Raw genomic sequence first — 25,781 nt, forward strand, 5'->3', positions numbered from 1 at the left:
TATTGAATTAAACATGAGTGAACATAGTGAGGCTGAGGATAAGATTGGAAACCTACATTTGGGAATTTCGTGACATACAACCGAAGGATTGCCCGTGAATCCGGCAATACACGAACAAGTCGGGGCATGATTGGATACGAAACATTCCGCGTTTAGACCACACATTCCAGGGCACGGATCCTTGCACTTGTTGTTCAAACAAGAACGTGTTTTGGGGCAATCGGTGTTCAGAACACACTCCGGCCTACATTCGTGATAGGGATCACCGAAATAGTCTGGCAAACAAGTGCAAGAACCGGCATTGTTTCGCATGTTGCATTCCGCATTCACTCCGCATGGCGAAGGATTGCACGGATCGATGTTTTCGGGCTCGCGGTAAACTAAAACAATTCAGATTGGGATCAATGGTGCGTTTTAGACAATAGACGATTGTGGCATTACTTGGCGTTTGCATGCAAGCTGAGTACGGGTCTCCGGTGTAACCATCGTAACATTTGCAACTAGGTTGGTGATTTTGCACGACGCATGTGGCATACGAGCCACAAGATCCTGGACATGGATCTTTGCACTTTTCGTTGATACATGCAAGCATGGCAGAGCATTCAGAGTTTGAAGTACATTCTGGACGGCAGTTGGGAGCTCGCCCAATATAGTTCGGAAGGCAGGAGCAGACAGCAGTGTTGCCAATAGCCCTACATTGAGAGTTGGGTCCACAAGGCGATGGTTCACAAGGGACATCGCTAACGATTGGTCTTGGTTCTAAAAGTAGGAATATGATTCCGAGGTTCTCGATATTGTACTATGAATAGCTTACGTTCTTCAGGGACACATCGTACGAAAGGATCACCCGTGAATTTGTTATTGCAACTGCAGATTGGGTTGTGGTTGACCACTTGGCATCGTGCGTTAATTCCGCATGTGCCTGGACAAGGGTCTTTACATTTCTGTCTTAAGCAAGCCTTGTCCAGGGGACATTCGGAACTAACGACACATTCCGGTCGGCAGCTTGGGGGAGTTCCGATGAAATTCGGACTACAAGAGCAAACGGCATGATTGTTGATAACACGACAGTGGCTGTTTGGACCACAAGGCGATGGTTGGCATGGGTTGATAGGTTCCTCTTGAACTGAACAATGAGAAGAAATAACGTTTGAACAAAAATGCATGACTAGCAAGAAGCGGAGGAATCTTACTTTGGGGTTTTGGCGTACATGAAGTAAATGGATTCCCAATGAAACCAGCAATGCAAGTGCATGTGGGTGAATGATTAACTACGTGACACTCCGCATTGGAACCGCAAGTACCAGGGCATGGATCTACACATTTACTATTGATGCAAGCTCGCGTCCTCTGACAATCACTATTCATGACACATTCTGGCCGGCAACCCACGTAAGGATCACCAAAATATTCCGGAAGGCAAGAACAAGATCCAGCTCCATTTTGTTCTCTACAAATGGCATTTACACCACATGGACTAGGCGTGCAAGGCATGGGTTGTTCGTGATAAACTAAAATTGAATTGGAAAAAGTGGTTTTAGGAAACAGAAAGTGATAGTCCGCAGGAGTTCGAAAGGATGACAGTGCAGATTCGGAATGGCGAGGCAGCAGCTTACTTTGTATTCTATTGCAACCGGAGAAGGGATCACCCGTGTAATCGGGATAACAGGTGCACATGGGTCTGTGTGATACAACTCTACATTCGGCATTTGGTCCGCATGACCCACGACAGGGATCGGTACATTTTTCGTTCACGCAAGCCAAACTCATCGGACATTCAGAGTTTACAACACACTCCGGTCGACAGTTCGGTGGTCGTCCGATGTAATTGGCCACACATGAACAGACAGCGCGATTAGACTGAACTCGACATATTGCGTTTGAACCACAGGGAGATGGTTGACAAGGATTTCTGGGTTCCTCTTGCAGGATAGGTTGTTCTAAAATACATGTACAGGCGATACATAGATATACATATACAACATACAGTTAACATGCAAAAGCCTAAGCGAAAGCAGATTTCGTAGAACACTACCTGGTGTATACAATGTAAATTTTTGTAACATGGTAAAAATAATCCAAATGATTGTGCTGTCACTGGGAGTGTTCTACAAAGCGGTAGCGTGGGTAGCAACGAAAGCCATAATGACGGACGCAAAGTCTTACTCGGCTCGGGAGTACAGCGCACAAACGCATCACCAATGAATCCAGGATTACAGCTACAGATTGGATTGTGGTTAACAGTCCGGCATCGTGCGTTGATACCACATGTTCCTGGACATGGGTCGATGCATCGTTGGTTAACACATGATTTGTCCCTGGAGCATTCGGAATTGAGCATGCATTCCGGTCTACAGTTCGGTGGTGCTCCGATGCAATTGCTTTGACATGTGCAAACAGCGTGGTTATTAAACACCCGACAAATGCTATATGGACCGCAAGGTGATGGCACACAAGGATTGATAGGTTCTTCTTTAGGTTCTAATACATAGAGGAATACAGGAAGAGTTAGAAACACGCATAGGGTACACACAATAGGATAGAGCTTACTTTCTAAAACCACGGGATGGCAGGCCTGTGAAGGATTTCCCACATATCCAGATACACACGTGCATAAAGGAGAGTGATTATGTACACGACACTCAGCGTTCAAACCGCAAGTACCAATACATGGATCGACACATTTTGTGTTGAAACATGATTTATCGTACGGACAGTCGGAATTTTGAATGCACTCTGGTCTACAGCTGACATAAGGATCTCCGAAATAGTTTTGCATGCAACTACACGAACCAGCACCATTACGTTCTTTACAAATAGCGTTTGATCCACATGGCGACGGATTGCAAGGGTTTATGATCTCATCTCGGACTACAAAAATTGTGATATTTTGAAAATTCGTAATTTGCTGCTTTTTTTCTTTCAAATAAGGTCCTATACATATATAATGAGAAATTTTCTTGAAAGACTTACCGATCGGGTTGCACCCATTATATGGATCACCTTCATATCCTTCCATACAGTAGCACTCTGGCCGATGGTCACGAGCAATACACTGTGCATTAAAACCGCAAGATCCAACACAAGGATCCTTACACTTCTGACCGAAACACGCTCGGTTCGCTGGGCAGTCTTGATGAGTTTCACACTCTGGTCGGCAGTTTGGAGGAGTTCCTAGCATACCTGGCACGCAGGAGCAGACCGCACGTTGGTTTAATTCGCGGCACTCGGAGTTCGGTCCGCAAGGACTCGGTCGACACGGATCTTCCGGTTCTTTCGGTTTCGGCATACACTGTTCAAATGGATTACCGTAGTAATCCCGTAGACAACTACAGAAGGGTTTGTGGTTAATGACCTGGCACTGTGCGTTGGTTCCACACAATCCGGGACATGGATCTTTACACTTGAGATTTATGCAACTCTGGTCGTGGCGACACTCTTCATTACTTGAGCATTCCGGTCTGCACGCCGGAGGTGCTCCACGGTAACCTTCTGGACACGAGCAGGTTGGGCGTCCTTGCACGATTCGGCATACACTATTGGACGGGCATTGCGCACATGGATCCTTAGGTGCGATGGGTACATCTTTACGACATCCGCGGAACGCATCTCCAATAAACCCTCTGAGACATTCACAAACTGGAATATGATTGGCAACGGTACATTCGGCATTTGATCCACATTTTCCTGGACAAGGATCGCGGCAATGTTGATTCACACATGCCAAATGACTAGGGCAATCAGAATGAAGAACGCATTCTGGTCTGCAACCAGTATTGTACGGATCACCCAGATACGGAGCAATACAGGTACATTTTGCTGCACCATTTACCTCACTACACACTGCATTATCAGCACACGGACTTGGGTAACAAACATCTTTCTGTGGAGTTACTTTCGGAACCTCAGAGCAACCGATGAATGCATCTCCCTCATACCCTGGACGACAGTTGCAGTATGCCGAGTGAGACACCACATGACAATCAGCGTTTACTCCGCACGCATTTGCACACGGATTTTGACATTTCTCGTTAATACAAGCTTTGTCCTGGGGACACTCAGTACTCAGTACACATTCTGGTCGGCAATATGGCGGACTTCCAATAAAGTTAGGTTGACACGAACACACTGGACGGTTCCGTTTGACCTGACAAATTGCATTCTGACCACATGGTGATGGGTCACAAGGGTTCTTTGGCTCCGGTTCAGGCTCATTCTGTCTAGACTCACAAATAACAAATGGATCACCTTGCTGGTTCGGTCCACAGCTGCAAATTGGATTATGGTTCAATACTTCACATCTTGCTCCGACACCGCATGTTCCTGGACATGGATCAATACATTTCAGATTGATGCAAGCCTTGTTCTGCGGACATTCAGCGTTGATCGTACATTCAGCTTGGCAGGCAGGTGGCATTCCTCGGAAGCCTGGTAAACATGAGCATACAGCATAGTTGTCAGGAGTTGACAAACATTTACTGTTAGGGCCACAAGGGTTCGGATCACATGGCGTTTCGTCTGGAGGTAGATATGTTTTTTCGGTGCACGCTATTAGAGCGTCTCCTGTGTGTGTTGGTGGACAGTGACATACAGGCAGATGATTCACAACTTTGCAGAGTGCACGTACACCACACACCCCAACACACGGATCTTGGCATCGGTTATTCAAGCATGCTTTGCTTACCGGACAATCTGTATTAATCACACATTCTGGTCTGCATCCGACTAGTGGATCTCCGTAATAATTCTTTCTACAAACACATGCCAATACACCTCCCATCCTCTTACATTCGGTGTTGGCACCACATCGGATTGTATCGCATGTTTCCAGAGGTGTGTCTTGTTGAATACAGCGTTCATAGGGGTTACCGTACAATCCCGGAAGACACGAACATACTGGACGGTGTTGTTCTACTATACACTGTGCGTTGTATCCACAAGATCCAGGACATGGATCTTGACACTTTCCTTGAAGACAAGCGAGATTAAACGGACAATCGGTGTTTAGTACGCACTGCGGTCTACAGCGTGGGTTGTGGATTGCATCAGGTGCCGAACATGGGTCACAGAGGGCCACACCATCACCATAGACAGAACAGACTCCTTGAGGACCACAAGGTGAGGATTCGCAGGGTTGCCGTGTCATATTTCTGTCTTCTGGTATTGGCACGCAGTGCACAAAGGAGTCTCCTGTGAAACCATTAGGACATTTACACATAGGTGTGTGATACTCAACATGACATTCTGCATTCACACCACACACGGCTCCGTTGCATGGTGGAGTACAACGACGGTTAACGCAAGCCTTGTCCGAGGGACAGTCGGAGTTCAATTCACACTCTGCTCTACAACCTTTCTTGGGATCTCCCCTATAGTTGGGTAAGCACTTGCAGACTGGTCTTCTGTTCCGTACCGTGCATTGAGTATTAACTCCACAAGGATTATTTTTGCAGGGGTTTTCAGGAACTGGTTCATCCATTGAGTAACAACGAATCGCTGGATTACCCGTAAGTCCGGCACTACAGAAACAGACGGGGTGGTGTTTTTCTACTTTGCAGTACGCTCCACTTCCACATGCACCCGGGCAGGGGTCTAAACACTGAAACCCGATGCATGCTTTGTCGGCAGCACATTCGTCATCCACACGACACTCAAAACCACGGCATCCTTCTGCGGTAGTTGGATCTCCGCTATGTCCTGGTGGACATCTACAAGCCGGTATCCCATCGGGAAGCACCAAACACTCCGCACCCGGTCCGCATGGATTCGGCTCACAAACAGAACGAGGCTGCTCAACGCAACCAACATATGCGTCACCAACGTATCCTGAACGGCAGTAACATTGCTCCCTGCCTTCAGCGATATAACAATCGGCATTTCTTCCACATGGACCGGGTTTGCATAGTTCTGGGGTAACCACAGGCTCAACGCAGCTTCGGAATGGATTTCCGACCATTCCTTCCGAACAGTAGCAAACTGGATTTCGCGATGAGTCGCATATGGCTCCAAAACCGCAAGGATTTGGATCACATGGATTTTTCGGTTCAATGCAACCGCGAATAGTGTTAGGACTTTCGATGTATCCGCTAAGACAGGTGCATTTTGCATATCCATTGCTAAGGATAGCACACTGCGTGTTCGGTCCACACGGTGATGGATCGCATGGATTTTGAGGTAATTTACATGGTACTTCCGGTGGGCTTCCTTCGAATTCTGGCAAACAAAAGCAGGCAGCTTGGTCGTTGATCTTTCGACAACCGCTATTTGGTCCACATGGGTTCGGTGTGCAGTCATCTCCCTCGGGAACTTGAATATAGTAAAAAATATTTTTAATATATATTTAGTATACCTCAATTTCATAAGTACTTACTGCAATTCTTAAACGGGTTGCCAGTTAACCCTTTCGGACAGAAGCAAATCGGGCTACCAGCATCGATTTCGCACATGGCATTAAGTCCACATGGATTCGGGTCACAAGGGTTAGTCGGTGGACTACATCCTAGACGTCCGTCACCTTTGTAGCCTGGAGGACACCGGCATTGTGGTTTATGGTTGCGAACGTCACAAAGAGCGTATGGTCCACACTGGCAAGGAGACGCACACTGACCGTTGATACAAGCTTCCGAAGTGCTACATTCACTGTCAGAACGACATCCGTGGAGCTGGACACATTCAATATATGCATTTCCGGAAAAGCCGTTACTACATCGACATTCTATTCCGTGGTTTCGTGGAAAACATTCGGCATTATCACCACAAGAGTCTTCCTGACAAGGGTTGATACAAACTCGGTTCAATCGGTCACACAACTTATCTGGAGGACAATCCTCGTTATACTGACACACGGAACCTGGCGTAGTCACTAAAAGGGAGTTCAAGAACACCTGTGTATAAACGGTTCTCTAGAGAAGAGGGTATAATAGTTACCTGGGTGACAAGACACAAAACCGTTTCCGTGATAGCCTTCGATGCAACTACACTCGGAACCGTGGTTCCGGTTAATGCATACCGCATTGGGTGCACACGGGTTTTTAACATCACAGGGTCGCTGGCATACGTTACCGACACAGGCTTCCAGCAAAGGACATTCGTCGTTGGAGGTGCATTGAACTGTTTTCGGTGCAAGAATATAAAGAGAAAACAGGTGTGTCTTCAATACATGGTGCAGAAACAATATATACATTTGCAAACGTGTCACTCGAAAATCGCTGTACAATTTATACAAAACATAACCATACAATTTGTGGAATGTTGGTAATGTGTAATTTGTGCGTTTGGTGGTCAGAAGGTTATGGCTTGTTTTATGTGCAGCTTAGTTTTTGCAACGTTGGGGTAATGAGAAGCGTTAGTTTCTTACTTGATTTGACTGGGGTACACTTGATCATCGGGTTACCCTCGTGTCCTGTCGGACAGGCACAGATTGGACGGTGCATTTTGGCGTGGCACGTTGCCGTTGGTGCGCATACCCCATCAAAAAGGCAGGGATCCTCGCACATCTCCCTATAGCAAACCTCCGTTTCGATACAGTCCTCATTTGATTGGCACGGTTCTGGTTTTTTAGGTGTGCCGGGCGATTCTACCGTGGGTTAATTGGCATTGATGTGAGGGATTAGAGTGGATTAGAACATTTGGTAAATATGGTTGTCGTTTGGGGACATCTGACAATCATCGACAATCTACTCAGATCGTATAAACTTTTGTTCTGCACAAACTGGTCTTAGGATTACTTAGGGCACTTGAGTAGATCGCGATTCTTTGTGAGAATTGAGCTCTTTAAAGGAAGTAACGAAAGATTCAGTGTAGTATTAGGACAGTATCAGTTATAGGCGTACTTAAAATAAAGTGGGTAATAGGCTCAAGCTATAGCGGAAACAACTGTACAGTATATAGAGTCAGAGGTGGAGAGCACTCAAATTGAGATATTTATCGATTCGTAGGGACTCGTGGGTCGACAGTGTAGGTGCGCAGTGCGTAGTGTAGAGGAGATCAATTGAGGAGGATGTTGCATTCAACAGGCAGCTGATTATACCTTTTGCGCAGAGTGTATTGGGAGGTAGGTTTTCTGTACAGATTTGTATACAGTGTGTTTGTTTGCATATTTCGGATATTCCACAGTCGGAAGAGGTTCGGCATATTTTGATCGGCGTAGGGAGAGTTGTCGCATCACCATTCAAATACGGTACAGTGGACAATTCATCCAGGGTACTTGGTACAGTAGAAATGTCTTCAATCCTCTGAGACGTCATGTCGACGGTAGTCTCTAGGTCGTCAAAGTCTAAGTTTGTCAACGCAGTTGATGAATCCGGCGCATTTTCCGAACTTGTGGCTATTAATCTTGTACTAGTCAGGTCAATTGTCGTTGTTTCTTTTGTTGGAAACTGCGTAACAGGCTCAGATGTGGAAACAGTTTCTTCGTAATCTGACCTGTTATACGGTTCAGTTGTGGTGAAATACTGTGAAGTCTCTGTCACTTTCTGGTTAACGTAATCCGCGGTCGTTGGTAAACTAAAAGTCGAATAACTTCTTGTAGTAGTTACGAACCCGGCTGTGGTAGTTGTTAAATGTGGGGTAGAGGAATGTTCTGTTTCTTTTTCCGTGGTTACTACCGTTTTGGGAGATGCCGACGTATTGTCAATAGGCTTTGGTATTTTCGATCCTCGTTCTTTAACTGTAGTCTTCTTACTCGTTATGTTAACGGTTGTTGTGTCGATTCTGTCATTCGCTGTTATTCCCAATGAATCAGTTGTCTTGATGACAGTAATAGCTGCTGGAGTTGTCGTATTCGGCAATACTCCATGCGTACTCGTCAGAAGATTTCCACTGTCTATCAAGGTGACGATGTTTGCAGTGGTATGCAACACTTCAAATAAAGGAATGGTCGTATCTGAATGACTTGTTAATGTTGTCGTTTCCTCGTCTCTAGCGATTTGGGCGGATGAGCTCTCCGTTTGTTCTGTAGATGTAGACGTCGTTGTTATTACTGTTGAGCTATCTTCAAGTGCTGGAAAATTAGAGACGGCATGCTGAGTAGATCGTATGGTTGTAGACATAATTGTCGTTTCAGGTGCACTGTACTCCTGGTCAACTGATGTACTTATGCCAAGTTCATGCGATGACATTGTAGTCATGCTTTCCCGTGTAGCAACTTTTTCGGATGGTTGTGTTGATTCCATAGCAGTACTTTGATACGGAGTGGTTTCTTGGTGTTCAGAATGTTCAGTTGGCTCAGAGGTTGGGGCTTCAGCTTCCTCCGACTTTGAAAACTGGTCTGTTCGAGGAGTTGTAGTAGCAGTGTCTGATCCTGTGAACTCATCTGAAGTACGAGTAGTACGATCGACATCGGTCATCTCAGATTTGAAACTCTGAGTAGTTTTAGGAGCAGTTGTTGTTGAAGTTTGGCTTGACATAGTAGTGGTGCTTTCAGGCAATATAGTTTCTTCCAATTCATTTTCTTTGAAGGTGTAAGTGGCTTCAGTTATTGTTTGGGATGATGTGCTGTCTTGTATCGATGTAGTCGTTTGATTAGAAGTTGAACGCTCAGTAGTGAATTGTTGCTGATCGGAATCAGTGGTTGCAGTTGCAGCATCTTTGGAAGTGATTGAAGAAGTTGTCCCCGATTGAGTCGTTTCTTCGACTATTGTTGTGGGTTTGTACAGCTCGGTATCCTTCAGAGTTGAACGCTGAGGTGTGAACTGATCAGGGTCAGCTGTTTCTGTAGTAGTTGTTATGAGTTTTGCAGCTTCCTTGGACGTGGTTGGAGACGTTGTCAGCGATGGAGTCGTTTCTTCCGATGTTATTGTAGATTTGTATAGCTCGGTATCCTTCGAAGTTGAATGCAGAGTAGTGGCCTGATCAGATTCAGCTGTTTCTGTTGAAGTGGTTGACTTTTCTGCATATTTGGAACTAATTGAGGTCGTTGTCCACGAAGTAGTCATTTCTTCAACTGTAGTTTCAGCTTCCTTGGACGTGGTTGGAGGCGTTGTCCGCGATGGAGTCGTTTTTTCGAATATTGTAGACAGCTCGGTATCTTTCGAAGTTGAAGACTGAGTAGCTGTTTCAACAGAAACAGTGGCTATGTCTTCCGCATCCTTGGATGGAATCGAGGACGTTGTCCACGAAGTAGTCATCTCTTCAAATGTCGTTTCAACTTCCTTTAGCGTGGTTGGAGACGTTGCTCGCAATGAAGTTGTTACTTCCAATGTTGTCGTAGATTTGTATACCTCGATGTCCTTCAAACTTGAAGGCTGAGTAACGGTTTCTGCATCTTTGGAAGTGATTGAGGGTTTTGTCCACGCAGTATCCATCTCTTCAAATGCAGTTTCAGCTTCCTTGGACGAGCTTGGGTACGTTGTCCGCGATGGAGTTGTTTCTTCGAATATTGTTGTAGATTTGTACAGCTCGGTATCCTTCAAAGTTGAACGCTGCGTAGTTATCTGATCAGATTCAGTTGTTTCTGTAGAAGTGGTTATTTTTTCGGCATCCCTGGAAGTAATCGAGGACGTTGTCCACGAAGTAGTCATCTCTTCACATGTAGTTTCAGTTTCCTTAGAAGAAGTTGAAGACGTTATCAGCGATGGAGTCGTTTCTTCAAACATTGTTGTAGATTTGTAAAACTCGGTATCCTTCGAAGTTGAAGGTAGAGTAGTTAACTGATCAGATTCAGCTGTTTCTGTAGAAGTGGTAATTTTTTCTGCATCCTTGGATGCAATCGAGGACGTTGTCCACGAAGTAGTCATCTTTTCAAATGTAGTTTCAGCTTCCTTGTATGTGGTTGGAGACGTTGTTCGCGATGGAGTCATGTCTTCGAATGTTGTTGTAGATTTGTACAGCTCAGTGTTCTTCGAAGTTGAATGCTGTGTAGTTGTCTGATCTGATTCAGCTGTTTCTGTAGAAGTAATTATTTTTTCTGCATCCTTGGAAGTAATGGAGGACGTTGTCAACGAAGTAGTCATCTCTTCAAATGTAGTTTTAGTTTCCGTGGTAGTTGTTGCAGGCGTTTTCTGAGGTGGAGTATTTGCTTCAAACGTAGTTTGAGTTTCTTCGGACGTGGTTGGAGACGTTGTCCGCGATGGAGTCGTTTCTTCGAATGTTATTGTAGATTTGTACAGCCTGGTATCCTTCGAAAATGAAGGCTGAGTAGTTGCCTGATCAGATTCAGCAGTTTCTGTAGAAGTGGTCATTTTTTCTGCATCCTTGGATGAAATAGAGGACGTTGTCCACGAAGTAGTCATCTCTCCAAATGTAGTTTCACCTTCCATTGACGTGGTTGGAGACGTTGTCCGCAATGAAGTTGTTTCTTCCGCAGTTGTTGTAAATTTGTATAACTCGGTATCCTTCGAACTTGAAGGCTGAGTAGTGGTTTCTGCATCCTTGGAAGTGATTGAGGGCGTTGTCCACGAAGTAGCCATCTCTTCAAATGTAGTTTCAGCTTCCTTGGATGTGGTTGGAGACGTTGTCCGCGATGGAGTTATTTCTTCGAATGTTGTTGTAGATTTGTACAGCTCGGTGTCCTTCGAAGTTGAGTGCTGCGTAGTTGTCTGATCAGATTCAGTTGTTTCTGTAGAAGTGGTTATTTTTTCGGCATCCCTGGAAGTAATCGAGGACGTTGTCCACGAAGTAGTCATCTCTTCAAATGTAGTTTCAGTTTCCTTAGAAGAAGTTGAAGACGTTATCAGAGATGGAGTCGTTTCTTCGAACATTGTTGTAGATTTGTAGAACTCGGTATCCTTCGAAGTTGAAGGTAGAGTAGTTAACTGATCAGATTCAGCTGTTTCTGTAGAAGTGGTCATTTTTTCTGCATCCTTAGATGCAATCGAGGACGTTGTCGTCGAAGTAGTCATCTCTTCAAATGTAGTTTCAGCTTCCTTGGATGTGGTTGGAGACGTTGTTCGCGATGGAGTCATGTCTTCTGTTGTTGTAGATTTGTACAGCTCAGTGTCCTTCGAAGTTGAATACTGTGTAGTTGTCTGATCAGATTTAGCTGTTTCTGTAGAAGTAATTATTTTTTCTGCATCCTTGGAAGTAATGGAGGACGTTGTCAGCAAAGTAGTCATCTCTTCAAATGTAGTTTCAGTTTCCGTGGTAGTTGTTGCAGGAGTTTTCTGGGGTGGAGTATTTGCTTCAAACGTAGTTTGAGTTTCTTCGGACGTGGTTGGAGACGTTGTCCGCGATGGAGTCGTTTCTGCGAATGTTATAGTAGATTTGTACAGCTTGGTATCCTTCGAAAATGAAGGCTGGGTAGTTGCCTGATCAGATTCAGCTGTTTCTGTAGAAGTGGTCATTTTTTCTACATCCTTGGATGAAATAGAGGACGTTGTCCACGAAGTAGTCATTTCTCCAAATGTAGTTTCACCTTCCATTGACGTGGTTGGAGACGTTGTCCGCAATGAAGTTGTTTCTTCCGATGTTGTTGTAAATTTGTATAACTCGGTATCATTCGAACTTGAAGGCTGAGTAGTGGTTTCTGCATCCTTGGAAGTGATTGAGGGCGTTGTCCACGAAGTAGCCATCTCTTCAAATGTTGTTTCAGCTTCCTTTGATATGGTTGGAAACGTTGTTCGCGATGGAGTCATGTCTTCGAATGTTGTTGTAGATTTGTACAGCTCGGTGTCCTTCGAAGTTGAGTGCTGCGTAGTTGTCTGATCAGATTCAGCTGTTTCTGTAGAAGTAATTATTTTTTCTGCATCCTTGGAAGTAATTGAGGACGTTGTCAACGAAGTAATCATTTCTTCAAATGTAGTTTCAGTTTCCGTGGAAGTTGTTGAAGGCGTTTTCCGGGATGGAATCATTACTTCAAATGTAGTTTCAGTTTCTTCGGACATGGTTGGAGACGTTGTCCGCGATGGAGTCGTTTCTTCGAATGTTATAGTAGATTTGTACAGCTTGGTATCCTTCGAAAATGAAGGCTGAGTAGTTGCCTGATCAGATTCAGCTGTTTCTGTAGAAGTGGTTATTTTTTCTGCATCCTTGGATGCAATCGAGGACGTAGTCCACGAAGTAGTCATCTCTTCAAATTTAGTTTCAATTTTCTTTGACGTGGTTGGAGACGCTGTCCGCAATGAAGTTGTTTTTTCCGATGTTGTTGTAGATTTGTATAGCTCGGTATCCTTCAATGTTGAAGGCTGAGTAACGGTTTCTGCATCTTTGGAAGTGATTGAGGGCGTTGTCCACGAAGTAGCCATCTCTTCAAATGTTGTGTCAGCTTCCTTGGATGTGGTTGGAGACGTTGTTCGCGATGGAGTCATGTCTTCGAATGTTGTTGTAGATTTGTACAGCTCGGTGTCCTTCGAAGTTGAGTGCTGCGTAGTTGTCTGATCAGATTCAGCTGTTTCTGTAGAAGTGGTCATTTTTTCTGCATCCCTGGAAGTAATCGAGGACGTTGTCCACGAAGTAGTCATCTCTTCAAATGTAGTTTCAGCTTCCTTGGATGTGGTTGGAGACGTTGTTCGCGATGGAGTCATTTCTTCGAATGTTGTTGTAGATTTGTACAGCTCAGTGTCCTTCGAAGTTGAATGCTGTGTAGTTGTCTGATCAGATTCAGCAGTTTCTGTAGAAGTAATTATTTTTTCTGCATCCTTGGAATTAATTGAGGACGTTGTCCACGAAGTCTTATCAAATGTAACTTCAGTTTCCTTGGAAGTAGTGGAAGGCGTTGTCCGCGATGGAGTCGTATCTTCCGATATTGAAGTTAAAGGCTGAGATGTTGCCTGATCCGATTCAGCTGTTTCCGTAGAAGTGATATTTTTGTCTGCATCCTTGGAAGTCGGTGACGAAGTAGTTTCAACTTCCTTGGAAGTAGTTGAGGACGTTGTCCACGATGGAGTCGTTGCTTCTGATGTTGTTGTTGTAGATTTGTACAATTCGTTATCCTTCGAAATTGAAGGCTGAGTAGTTGTCTGAAGAACAGATTCAGCTGTTTCTGAAGAAGTGGTTATGTTTTCTGCATCTTTGGAAGTAATAGAAGACGTCGTCCACGAAGTAGTCATCTCTTCTGTAGTTCCAGCTTCCTTGGAAGTAGTGGAAGGCGTTTTCCGTGATGGACTCATTACTTCAAATGTTGTTTGAGTGTCCGTGGACGTGGTTCGAGACGTTGTCTGCGATGGAGTCGTTTCTTCCGATATTGTTGTAGTTTTGTATAGCTCTGCTTCCATCGAAGTTGAATACTGAGTAGTGACTTGATCAGAGGTAGCTATTTCTGTAGAAATTGTTATGGTTTCTGGAACTTTGGAAGTAATTGAGGACGTTATCCACGAAGTAGTCGTCTCCTCAAATGTAGTTGGAATTTCTTTGGATGTGTCTGAAGGCGTTGTCCGGGAGGTAGTCAGCTCTTCAAATGTCGTTTTAGCTTCCTTGGATGTGGTTGGAGACATTGTCCGCGATGGAGTCGTTTCTTCGAAAGCTATTGTAGATTTATACAGCTCGGTATCCTTCGAAGATGAAGACTGAGTAAGTGCTTGATCAAATTTCGCTGTTTCTGTAGAAGTGGTTATTTTTTCTGCATCCTTGGAAGTAATCGAGGACGTCGTCCATGAAGTAGTCATCTCTTCAAATGTAGTTCCAGCTTCCTTCGAAGTAGTGGAAGGCATTTTCCGTGATGGACTCATTACTTCAAATGTAGTTTGAGTTTCCGTGGACGTGGTTGGAGACGTTGTCTGCGATGGAGTCGTTTCTTCCGATGTTGTTGTAGTTTTGTATAGCTCTGTTTCCATCGAAGTTGAATACTGAGTAGTGACCTGAGCAGAGGTAGCTATTTCTGTAGAAATTGTTATGGTTTCTGGAGCTTTGGAAGTAATTGAGGACGTTATCCTCGAAGTAGTCGTCTCCTCAAATGTAGTTGGAGTTTCTTTAAATGAATCTGAAGGCGTTGTCCGGGATGTAGTCATCTCTTCAAATATCGTTTTAACTTCCTTCGAAGTCGTCTGGGATGGAGTCATCACTTCAAACATTGTTGTAAGTTTATCTAACTCAGTCCCCGTCGATGCTGAATGCTGAGTAGTTGTTTGTTGAGTAGTTTCTTGTTTCTGATCAGCATCAGTGGTTTTAGTGGAGGTTACTGTGAAGGCAGCATCTGCTGAAGTTGTTTTTGTCATCTTTTCAAACATTGCTGTAATTTTGTCTAACTCACTACCCTTCAAAGTTGATTGCTGAGTAGTGAATTCTTGTTGGTCGGAACCAGTTGTAGTGACAGCTTGTTCCAATGAAATTGTGGATTGTGTTTTCTCTGTAACGGCACCTGTGGCTAGTCGTGTAGTTGTGTCCACAAGTGTAAAGTATGGGGTAGTTCGCGGCAGAGTAGATTGCTCAGAAGAGAAAAAAGAACTAGCGTACGATGTATCGCTGTCGGTGGCAGTGGTTGTTCCCATGGACTCAGTAGAAGTACTGTAGTCATGTTTTCCCGTGGTTGTTGTTGATATCTCGGGAGCTGACTTTTGTTCAGTTGTCGTTTCTGTACTAAGCTCACTAGGTGGGACTGCAGTTACGCGACCATACTTAGCATTCAATTGAATGGTAGTTTCTTCATCCGGCGGCATTCTAGTGACGATCTCCGAAGTAGTTTCTGGGAAGACTGTCGATTCAGTAGTAAAACGGGCGTTAAATTCTGTCTGCTGTCTTGCAGTAGTTGCTGTACCGATGATGGTCGTTACAACCGGTTCAGTGGTGGCCTTAATCATTGAATGCTTTGTAGACCCTTCGTGGGATCGATCACTTGCTGTGAGATTTTCCGTAACTTGAGGTTCTGTGGCGGTAGTTTTCGCGAACACATCTTGGTCGGTCGTAGAACTGATGCTTTCGAGTGTTGTTTGAACAGGACTATCTGTGCTATGATGACCTGTTACTTGCGATTCAGGTACAGCGGTTATCGTTTCCGGTTCGTTCACTGTAGGAGTGCTTCGGTCGTAGTATCTACCAGTCATAGTTTCTTGTGCAAGTGTTGTTTCAGTGGATTTTTGAAGTGTGCTCGTCGGTATGTATTGAGATGTTGTAGATGATTCTGGGTGACTAGTTGTTTTTAATGTCAAAGCGTCTACCTTCTCTGTCGCTGATTGCGTTTGTTCTTCTGGGGTGGCAACTGTACTTTTACCAGTAAAATCGAGCTGAGTCGATGTTTCAATATCAAGTTCCGTGAAATGAGTAACCCTATCACCTTCTGTCGGTGGGAGATCTTTACTGACGCCGCTGGATGTAGGTTTGTCGGTTTTTGTGGATGCAGTAGTACTTATATATTCGTTGGTGACTGTACTGATCTCTTCCGCTGTATCGTGCACAGTAGTGTTTTCAGTCGATTTTGCTTCTTCGGATGAAGCAGTTACTTCGCCGGTGGTTGATTGAACGGTAACTGACGATTTCGTATCCATCATAGAACTGTCAGTTATTATACTTGGTATGGATGTGTATTCCACAGCAAATGTGGACAGATCATCCGTCATACTATCTTCTTGGACGTTGAAACCAGTCACTGCGCCATTAGTCGCATCGCTAGTAGAGCTGTATGTCATACTAGAACTTGTTGTGAATGATTCAGTGTCCAAAGACGACATTGTTGTTGTTTCCTTTTCCTCACTAGATAACGATCTGTGAGTGGTTCGATCAGTGTGCTCTGTTGTGTCTTTCCTGATGGTTGTGCTAATTCCTTGTGAAGTACTAGATTCAGAAAAAGTCGTTGTGCTTGTGTATAGTTCTTCTTCGCCCGATGTGAAAATTTTTGTAGTAGTGGATTCACCAACAATTGATCCTGTAGTGATCGCTCCCGTTGTATTGTAAAATAGTATCGTCGATGCATTGTGAACAGTAGATTCTGTTGTCACAGTTAAAGAGGAATCGTTATCCTTGGATGTCGCCGAGACGACCTCATATTCCTCGCTGAAGGGTAGTCGGTGGGTTGTAGTAAACTGTACGGTATCTGTAGTTGGATGACCAGTACTTTCTTTTGCTCCTGTTGAGAACATTGTGGGAGGTTGTTTTTCGTACGTTGATTCAGTTGTCGCTTCTCCCGTAGTGTGTTTCGTGGTTAATTCTTTTTCTAACGCCGTTGATGTTTCAGTAACATCTACCGAGGTTGTTACCAATTCCTTGATCTTAGTTTCAGTTGTGGGTGACGTGTCAAAAATATCGTCTTTGTTGATTGATGACTCTCTTGTGCTATGCTCGATGGTTGTTATAGATTCATCTGTACTATAAATTAATGTAGATGATTTCGCCGTTGATGCTACAGTGCTATATTCTTCCTCGTTTGTTGTTTGTCTTGCGGGAAATGACGGAACGTCCCCGATACTACTCATGGTAATACTTGTCTCATTTGGCATTGTAGTTGTGTATTCATTAACACCAGTTGCAAAACTCTCTTTAGTAGTTGATTTGAACTGCGCATTTGGAATCCCGCTTGTACTGATTGGGGCAATGTCACCTTCGGTTGTGGTAACTATAGTTTCAGTCTCTGTAGTCAGAGTTTCCTTAGGTAGACTAGAGCTGGTGAAATCTGAAATCATATCCCTGACTGTTGTTACGATTGAATCCAGTGTGGATCGACCTTCAGTAGTACTGCTTATATCTGTAGTCACAGAGTCAGTCGTCGGAGTCACTGTAACACGTGTAAGTTCGTCAAGGTCACCGGTAGCAGTGGTCATTACTTCGGAATAGTAGACGCCTGTAGTTGTAAGAATCTTTTCGTCTGAGTCGTTATAAGTCACGGTAATAGGTTGGATTTCTGTGGAAAGTTTGACCGAGCTTTGAGTGTTAACTGTGGAGTCAGAGCTCGACTGTAACGGTACGGTTGTCGTAGTATTGATGCTTTCTGCTACGGAAGGCAACGAAGTGTGAGAGAATTCGCTAGTTCTCGGGGGCGAAGACATTTCGTACTGACCAGTTGTTGTTATTGGCAATTTGGTTACATAGTTAGTTGTTATTTGCTCGCTTGTGTGTGGTATATAATCTGTGTGTGTGCTATGTACATCTGGTAACGCTGACGTGGTAGTATAATCTAAATTTAGGTTAGATATTGTTGTTTTGGTTAAGAAAAATAAAACGAAAAAAACTCGTTAATCAAATTGCAGTAAACTCGCGGTAGTGCGAATTTTTAATTTGTGTGATACAATACGAAGGTGCGTGACAAAACCGTGAATATGTTTGTGTATGTATTTCATGTGGGTGTGTTGTGGACTGATTTGTATTGCGTTTGTGTACGCGGTTTACTGCGAAATGTGAGAACAACGTGTGATACTACATGCGTTTGTGAATGGAAAACTCAAATTTTTACAGGTGAGATATCGCAAAAGCAGATGAGTGAACTGTCAGTTCAGTCAGTCACGACATAATGAACTTACTGTTCGACTACTACCGTCTTCCGGGGTGTGTCCTAATATGCAAGCTTTAGCGAGATGGGTAGCTAAGCCAAATGTAACATACATAAAGGAATAGAGGCTATGAAGCTAGCTGTATGGAAAATGAGAAATGGTTTATAGCTAGAATAATTCAACTAGGAAAGCATAGACCATCTTTAGCAGAACAAATGCGCATTTTAAGTTTCATGGTTAATAATAGCGTTATGACATATGCTCGGATGAAATTAATCTTACTGGACGGACGGGAAGCGTACGGTGAGGGTTCACGTCGATTGAACTTACCGTTGATGCAGGCACCGGTGATGGGATTGCACGGAATACCTGGCGGACAGTGTTCACACCCAGGATCTCGGCCCACGTTGTCCCGGTCTATACAGTTGCATCCATCGCACTGCAAACCGGAGGGGCAATCGCTCGTCTTTTGGCATTGACATACTGTAAACAAAAATTCGGCGGAAGGGGGAAAAATAAAAATTTCTTATTGATTTCATAATAAACCTAATTTTGAGTTTCTCTTATATGTAAATAGCATATAAAACTTCCTATTGATGATCATGTAGTGTGACACTCTTCTCCAAAATTATGAGGATTGATTCTTATTTAGGATATAATTTTCTTTGATATTACCAAAGACAATTTCAAAATTCATCAACCATTCAGGCTTTTAAATTCAGGAATTTTAATATCAATTTTGAAACACACTTTTTATGCTCACGTAGATCATTCGTGACTTGCGAATTTTAATAACTGTGACATTATTGGAATTGAAACACCTCAGACGTTGTTTATAAGTTGACTGTTCAACGGCGGAAAAGAGCCTTAAAAATGAAAAATGTTGTGATTTAATGTATACTCTCATTGTTCATAAAACGAAACTGAAAATCTCTTGAAATCTAGGTTAAATTTGGTACTTAAAAAGAGGAACGGACATAGCGTAGTTGGTAAATCGATTGCCTTGTACGCAGCTCACCTGGGCTCGATTCCCAATCCCGCACATAGGGTTAGATTTTTTCAAAAAATATTTCTCTAACCCAAAAAGAGGCGAATGACCCTAGGATTAAAACCTCTGTAGTCAAAATTTAAAAAATAGTACCTAAAAGAACTATAGTAGTTCATAAAAATTTCAATTAAAAAAGCGATACCTGGCGGGTAGATAATTGCCAACCAATAGCACACAAACACGCTCCATAACAACTGTCTACTAGAGTAGAATCGGTATAGGTATGGGGGTACAATAGGTATAGCGCATTATCTTTGCTATGTTATTGTAGAGGTCGCTGATCTTGTGTGAATTAGATAGACGGTTGAGAAACGACTGTCATTTCGGCTGTTACCGTGGATCAGTTGCATTAGTTGCATTACGTTTTCGTTTATGTTTTCGCGTGTTGTTCTACGAAAACGCATTGTCTTTCGTCCCCAGTACAGTACATTTAATCAATGTGAAAAAATTGTCAAGTGAGTATGTCCTCACGCAAAAATTAATGTTGAACGCGATAGTTGTGTTGGTATTTCGATATTTTTGTTTTCGAAAAAAATACAGCCATCAACACGTAACATACGCTTGGGGCCACGATAGGTCAGGCGTTTAGGCGCACTATAGGTCACTACTGTTCATCTCACAGCTAAGAAACCACGTGAGTTGAAATGACCAACTTCAATTCCACACTCTGGCGACGAGGAGGACACTGAAGAAGTCAATCGCAAGTATTTCCTTTCGCGGTTTCATGATTTTCCACATAATTTGCCACTTCTCATTTTCTTACCTGAATGACGTCAATTTAATTTTTAAATAATCTGCAATATTTATACTCTTCAAATAAAAGTTATTTGAAAAAAACTTTTCCTTGTTCAAACTGAATTTTTTTTCAGTGTATTTTTATCGAACGCCAAACTAATGAAAGTCATAATCATGTAAGATTCAGCATTTGGTATATATTCATAACAAACTTGAATGTAAACTTTCAAATGAGCACAATAACTAATTAACACCAATAGGCTTCTACTTTTACATTTTTTTAAATAATTAGCACGATGACGAAGTCGACCGATAAATCGATACACAATGACCTCCGCTGCGAGCTGTGTTCTCAACCTAGTTGGGAATGCAAGGTAAAATGAGAATAACTCGAGTTTTTTCAAAACAAAAAATGAGAAACTCGAGAACTGTTCGATATATCAAATTGTTCGGTTCAATCAAATGATTTATTTCTATGATGGTAACAATTTTGTGGAACTGAAATGTTCAAAAATCTTTTTTTTTTCGAGAGTTGTCCTGCTGTAGCTGTAGAGCTAGGTTCTCGAAAGGGCTTCCCGTCAGAATTACACACTACAATTGCAGACGAGAGAGGCAACGTCGCCCACTAAAACACTGCTTAACGCTAATTGCAGCGGGACGTTATTCTGAATCAGATATTCATTGTATGGTTCAGATATGTGCGGACGTACAGATTTTGCGATCGTGTGTATCATTGCGAAGGGCTTGAGCATTTGTACGTTAACGTGTTTAATCGCATGTGCGTTTGTATGTTGCGTGTGCTAACGTGCATAGATTCGATTTTATAACCGTGTGCCTTTCGCATATTCGCGTGTGTTCTTGAATGATCACGCGAACCGTGAATCTGATACTTAATTTTCGGTGTACGGTTTAGATGCTAGAAGAAAGTAAAATCTTCCATATCACTAGAGTTCTCGGCCATGTCGCCATGGAACGTGGTGTCTAGTGGATATGAGCTTTAATTTTTGATTGGTCCAACTGAATGTATGGGACTAAGTTGCTAGGATTCATGATCGCTCGAACATGGACGTTTGTAGGTTTGCGTTTGAGACCGCGTTCGAAACTTCGTAAGTGCTCAAACGTTTATTTTATTACCGGGGTGTTATCAAGTTTGCACGATCGCGGGTGTATATGTGCGTAGTTGTTCGCGAAGGGCTTAAGCGTTCGTATGTTAACGTGTTTGTCGCGTGTGCTCGCGTGCATGTGACTTCGCGTGTACAAAACTCATGGTAACCGTGTGGCCATTTACATATTTGCGTGCGTTCTTGGATGGTCACGCGGACCATCATTCTGATATTAAGTTTTCGGTGTACAATTCACATTCTGACAAGGAGTGAGTTACCCCACATCACTGAAGTTCCCGGTCATGTCGCCATGGAACGTGTGGTCCAGTGGATATAAAAGATTTCCTTTTTAATTGGTTTAATTGATGGCATGGACCCAGTCTGCTGATACCGAGGATAGAAACTTCCGGAAGTGAACGATTCATGATCGTGCAAGCGCGGGAGTTGATAGGTTCACGCCGGAGACCGCGATTGAAAATTTATAAGCGCAGAGACGTTCACCTGATCACCGGGATGTTATCATGTTTACGAGATCGCTCGTGTAGGTGCCGTGGATGGTCGCGAAGGGCTCAAGCATTTGTACGATACGGGTTTGACACGTGATCCTTTCTTAGAACTACACAAGAAAATAAGGAAGTAATAATGGAATATTTGTTTAATGACATAAACTCTTTTCAATAAGATTCTTGAATGCTTGGTTGAATTGTTCGGACTAATCAGCGCTGCTAATTACCACTTTCACAAAATACATTATTTTTGTTATTTATAGTAATAGTACATTTTACGGAATCAAATACAATATACGTGCACATATTTTCGATCAGATAGTGCAAAAATATAGCGATTTTGATCAGAACAACAGAAGTTATTCGCATTTGAAAACTGGGAAAATATCTCAGCAGAAACTTTGAAACGGGACCTCTATATTGAAACGTTAGAAGTATTCTACTTCAAAAAATTATGTTAGGACAATGAATTTTTTTTCAAATAACTTTTTTTTCCTTGAAAGTGCCCAAATTGAATTTTTTAAGGTAGGTAGGGAATATAGTTACCTATCTTGAAACAAAATTTCATCCAAATCAAAGATGTTTTTTAGTAAATCGACTTTAAATTTTTAAAATCGGTTTTTTCAGTGTATGAAGATTTTTTCCAATATTTTTAATAAAAAATTTGACTAATTTTGTAAAAATCATTCCTGCAACATCTTTTGTTGGATTTGTCATTTTTTGACTACAGCGATTTGAAAAAGATTAGTAAAAAAAAGTTTGACCCTTTTTAAAAGACAGTCTAGATCATTTTTGGAAAAACAAAGTATGCAAAGTGGCTTTTTGTGACAAAGTCCTCGTGTACAGAATGTTTCATTAAAATCCGAGAGGGTGTTGCCAACGTGAATACGATTTAGCGCTAAATTCGTCTATTTTATGATCATTTTATTTGCTTTATAAACACCAAAGTTTATACAAGATAAATAATACTTGTATTACGAAATTTTCAATTACGTAGGTATTAGCATACCTATTTCGACAAATGTCTTGAGACACTAAAGGTGATCGCTTTTCGTTATATTGTATTGTATTTGGCATATCGTGTTTCACCGGACAAAGGAAAAATGAATTATAAAATCGTTCGATTCAATTTGACAAAAGCAACACTCCAGACTATCTTTAGTCCGGAACGGAAGTTGCTGAAGCATTTCCAAATTGATTCTACAAACGCTGAATCTATCATTAATTCTCGGCAGCTGGCTGCCCAGAGCAATAGACACATGATACCACGTCTGAGAGTTGCATAGATCGTATCACTTATTACAGGGAGAATCCAAGTTTGTATAACTCTTTTCCCTATCCTATTAACAAAAAAACAAAGAGAAGCAGAGGTATACACGGTTTCCATAACAACGTTTGTTACACTAACATTTCTTTCCTCTCCCGATGACTGTAATGATGTAGCCAGTGCTGTTATTGGCATTTCGAAGTATAGAATTCTCGAAACGTGCACATTGAGATTGGATAGCTAGTCCCAGGCCCCAATCACTGATTCTCTTTGCAGATCCGCATATTCTGGTCAATCACGGAGTAGCAACTACCAAGCGGCGAACAAAGGGAAGAATAAACAGTTGTCCAGTGCGTTTGGTTAGCGTGCGCTGCGCTATTTCAATCCCATACAAAGTACCGGTAGTGTTGTACTGAGCATTGTGTGTTTTTTGTGGATCGTGATATCTAAGTCTCTAGAGTTTTTGTTCACCCATGCGAGAAGTGGAGCTCTTGTTTAAAATAGAAAATGAAAAAAATGCCAGATACAAAGTTACCCTTATCCAGTTCCAGCATGTACGAAATTTGGCACTGGCACATTCTAAAATCGACTTACACAAGATAAATTTATCTACAAGACAACACGGATGATAATGTACAACGATTTGTTTCCGAGTAAACATGGTAGCGCAATCTGCATGTTCATGTCGCAATACGGTGAAGTGGTCTCCGTTAAAAATAACTCTTGGAGTAATTTCTTCACCGGCATTGCCAATGCTGTTCAGGTGGTAAGAATGAGGCAAGCTCACTCTATACCTTCTTTCGCGACTATGGAACATTACATCTATCTATCTATCTATATATATAAAAGTCAAAGTTTGTATGTACACTCAGGTTTTTTTTTACGCGGGGGATACGAGCCGCGTAAATGAAAACCGCGTAAATTTCAAAATCCGCGTAAATGAAAACCGCGTAAATTTCAAAATCCGCGTAAATGAAAACCGCGTAAATTTCAAAATCCGCGTAAATTTCAAAATCCGCGTAAATGAAAACCGCGTAAATTTCAAAATCCGCGTAAATGAAGACCACTTAAATTTAAGAATCCGTGATAAAGGGAACCTCATTGATGGATACCGCGTAAATTTCAAAATCCGCGTAAATGAAAACCGCGTAAATTTCAAAAATCGCGTAAATGAAAACCGCGTAAATTTCAAAAACCGCGTAAATGAAAACCGCGTAAATTTAAAAATCCGCGTAAATGAAAACCGCGTAAATTTCAAAATCCGCGTAAAAAAAACCGCGTAAAAAAATACCGCGCAAAAAAAACCGCGTAAAAAAAAACTTGAGTGTATATGATTTATAGACTCCCAAACGGCTTAACCGATTTCCGTAAAAATTTGCACACAGTAGGTATTTGGTATGGGGCGTGTTTGTGTGCTATTAGTTGGAGATTATCTGCCCGCCAGATGGCGCTTTGGAACAAATTGTGTTTTCCTCCTATTTCGTTGAAAATCGCAGCAGCGCGCGATGGGTATTAGCTAGTTCTCTATACACAGACTGCGCTAAGCTGGACGCTGGAGGCACCCGAGGACTATCCAAACGATATAATGCATCGCTGCTGAAAGTTTTCGCCACGAAACTCGCAATGCATTAAAACGATATATACCATGGTTCACGATTTTAGTCGACAATGAGATTAAGGTTGCTTTAGTTGAACACCTCACCGAGAGCCTTCTCCGTTCCAGTTCCAAGTGTGTAGAGCTTCAGCTCCCACTTCTGATCGGAAAGCTGAGAATCGACTGCAATTCCGAACAATCTTCCAGCAGGTTGTCGGACACAGCCGCTATTACGATGCAGTGAAGCTACATCATCTGGATAAGGTATATTGACAGATGGTGCCTCTGGTTGGATTACGGCAAAAATGCTCGTTGACAACAATTTGTAACCCAGCTTCCAATTCGAAACACGCGAGTAATCGTCGATACTCATCTCGAAGGGTAGTTCGAGATCCAACGTAACCCTAAAGACTCGAGCTAGTGAAGACATTTAGGCGACACGTTGGCGGTCTCGGGTACTAAGGACTACCCGACCAGAAGGAAATAACACAATTATAACTCATGCTGATATTTTGTTACGAAAAATTTCCTATCAAATTTTGTTATAAAGTAGAAACCGTTAGGTGTTAAAATAACAAAAATTCTAACAAAAAATTGTCTACGAATATCACATTTATAACAAATGTTGATAGCAATATAACACGATCATAACAACTTGAGATAGCATAACTGACCCCAACATAGCTTGTATTACTTATTGTATAATATCAATGATTTTAGCGTGCACGTCTAAAAATAGAATACGAGAAAAATAAAGCATACATTAGGGCGCTTTTTGCTTGGGAGCAAAAAGCTTCCTGCAGCAAAAGCTTTTATAGCGTTGCCAAATATAATTGCATACCTGCTGGCTGATTGTTATTGTGAGTATATGACAAGCAGATTATTATTTGTCGATATTGCCGCTTTGAACCTGGGTATTCTGAGTTTGATGGGGAAGTTTCCTGCATGAACCAACGACGTTGTTTTCGACTGAGGTTTAATGTTAGCATAATATTCCACGCATCCGTCAAGGGCAAAACGATTATAGATGCAGAAGATGTTTCCAGAACGCACACATTGAACCTTGCCCAAGCCTAAGTGCTGTTTGTTTTCCTGGTGTCATACGCTTTGTTTTTATTCTGTTTCAGTCACTAATACAGCTGCCTGTATGACGATAGACTGAATAGTTTTATATCTTTTCAGATTAAGAAAGAGGGGCTATTTTTAGATTCTAAATAGTGCGCTTTGGCGCTTCTCTT

General features: G+C 42.5%; 1 protein-coding gene across 6 annotated transcripts in view; it reads right to left on the reverse strand.

The window, feature by feature from the left end:
• LOC131682343 (uncharacterized) overlaps positions 1–25,781 on the reverse strand; it is a 364,899-nt gene that overhangs the window by 79,685 nt on the left and 259,433 nt on the right. For all 6 annotated transcript variants that reach the window (XM_058963738.1, XM_058963736.1, XM_058963733.1 and 3 more), the window contains exons 19-29: positions 18,621–18,773; positions 7,358–7,576; positions 6,928–7,110; positions 6,371–6,862; positions 2,974–6,306; positions 2,167–2,871; positions 1,617–1,940; positions 1,194–1,511; positions 815–1,126; positions 442–759; positions 57–380 (exon numbers count right to left, since the gene is read on the reverse strand). In XM_058963738.1, the coding sequence (XP_058819721.1) occupies positions 57–380; positions 442–759; positions 815–1,126; positions 1,194–1,511; positions 1,617–1,940; positions 2,167–2,871; positions 2,974–6,306; positions 6,371–6,862; positions 6,928–7,110; positions 7,358–7,576; positions 18,621–18,773 (6,681 nt within the window). The remainder of the gene's footprint in view (positions 1–56; positions 381–441; positions 760–814; positions 1,127–1,193; positions 1,512–1,616; positions 1,941–2,166; positions 2,872–2,973; positions 6,307–6,370; positions 6,863–6,927; positions 7,111–7,357; positions 7,577–18,620; positions 18,774–25,781) is intronic.

Source organism: Topomyia yanbarensis, chromosome 2 (assembly GCF_030247195.1).
Source record: "Topomyia yanbarensis strain Yona2022 chromosome 2, ASM3024719v1, whole genome shotgun sequence".
NCBI classification, from domain to species: domain Eukaryota; kingdom Metazoa; phylum Arthropoda; class Insecta; order Diptera; family Culicidae; genus Topomyia; species Topomyia yanbarensis.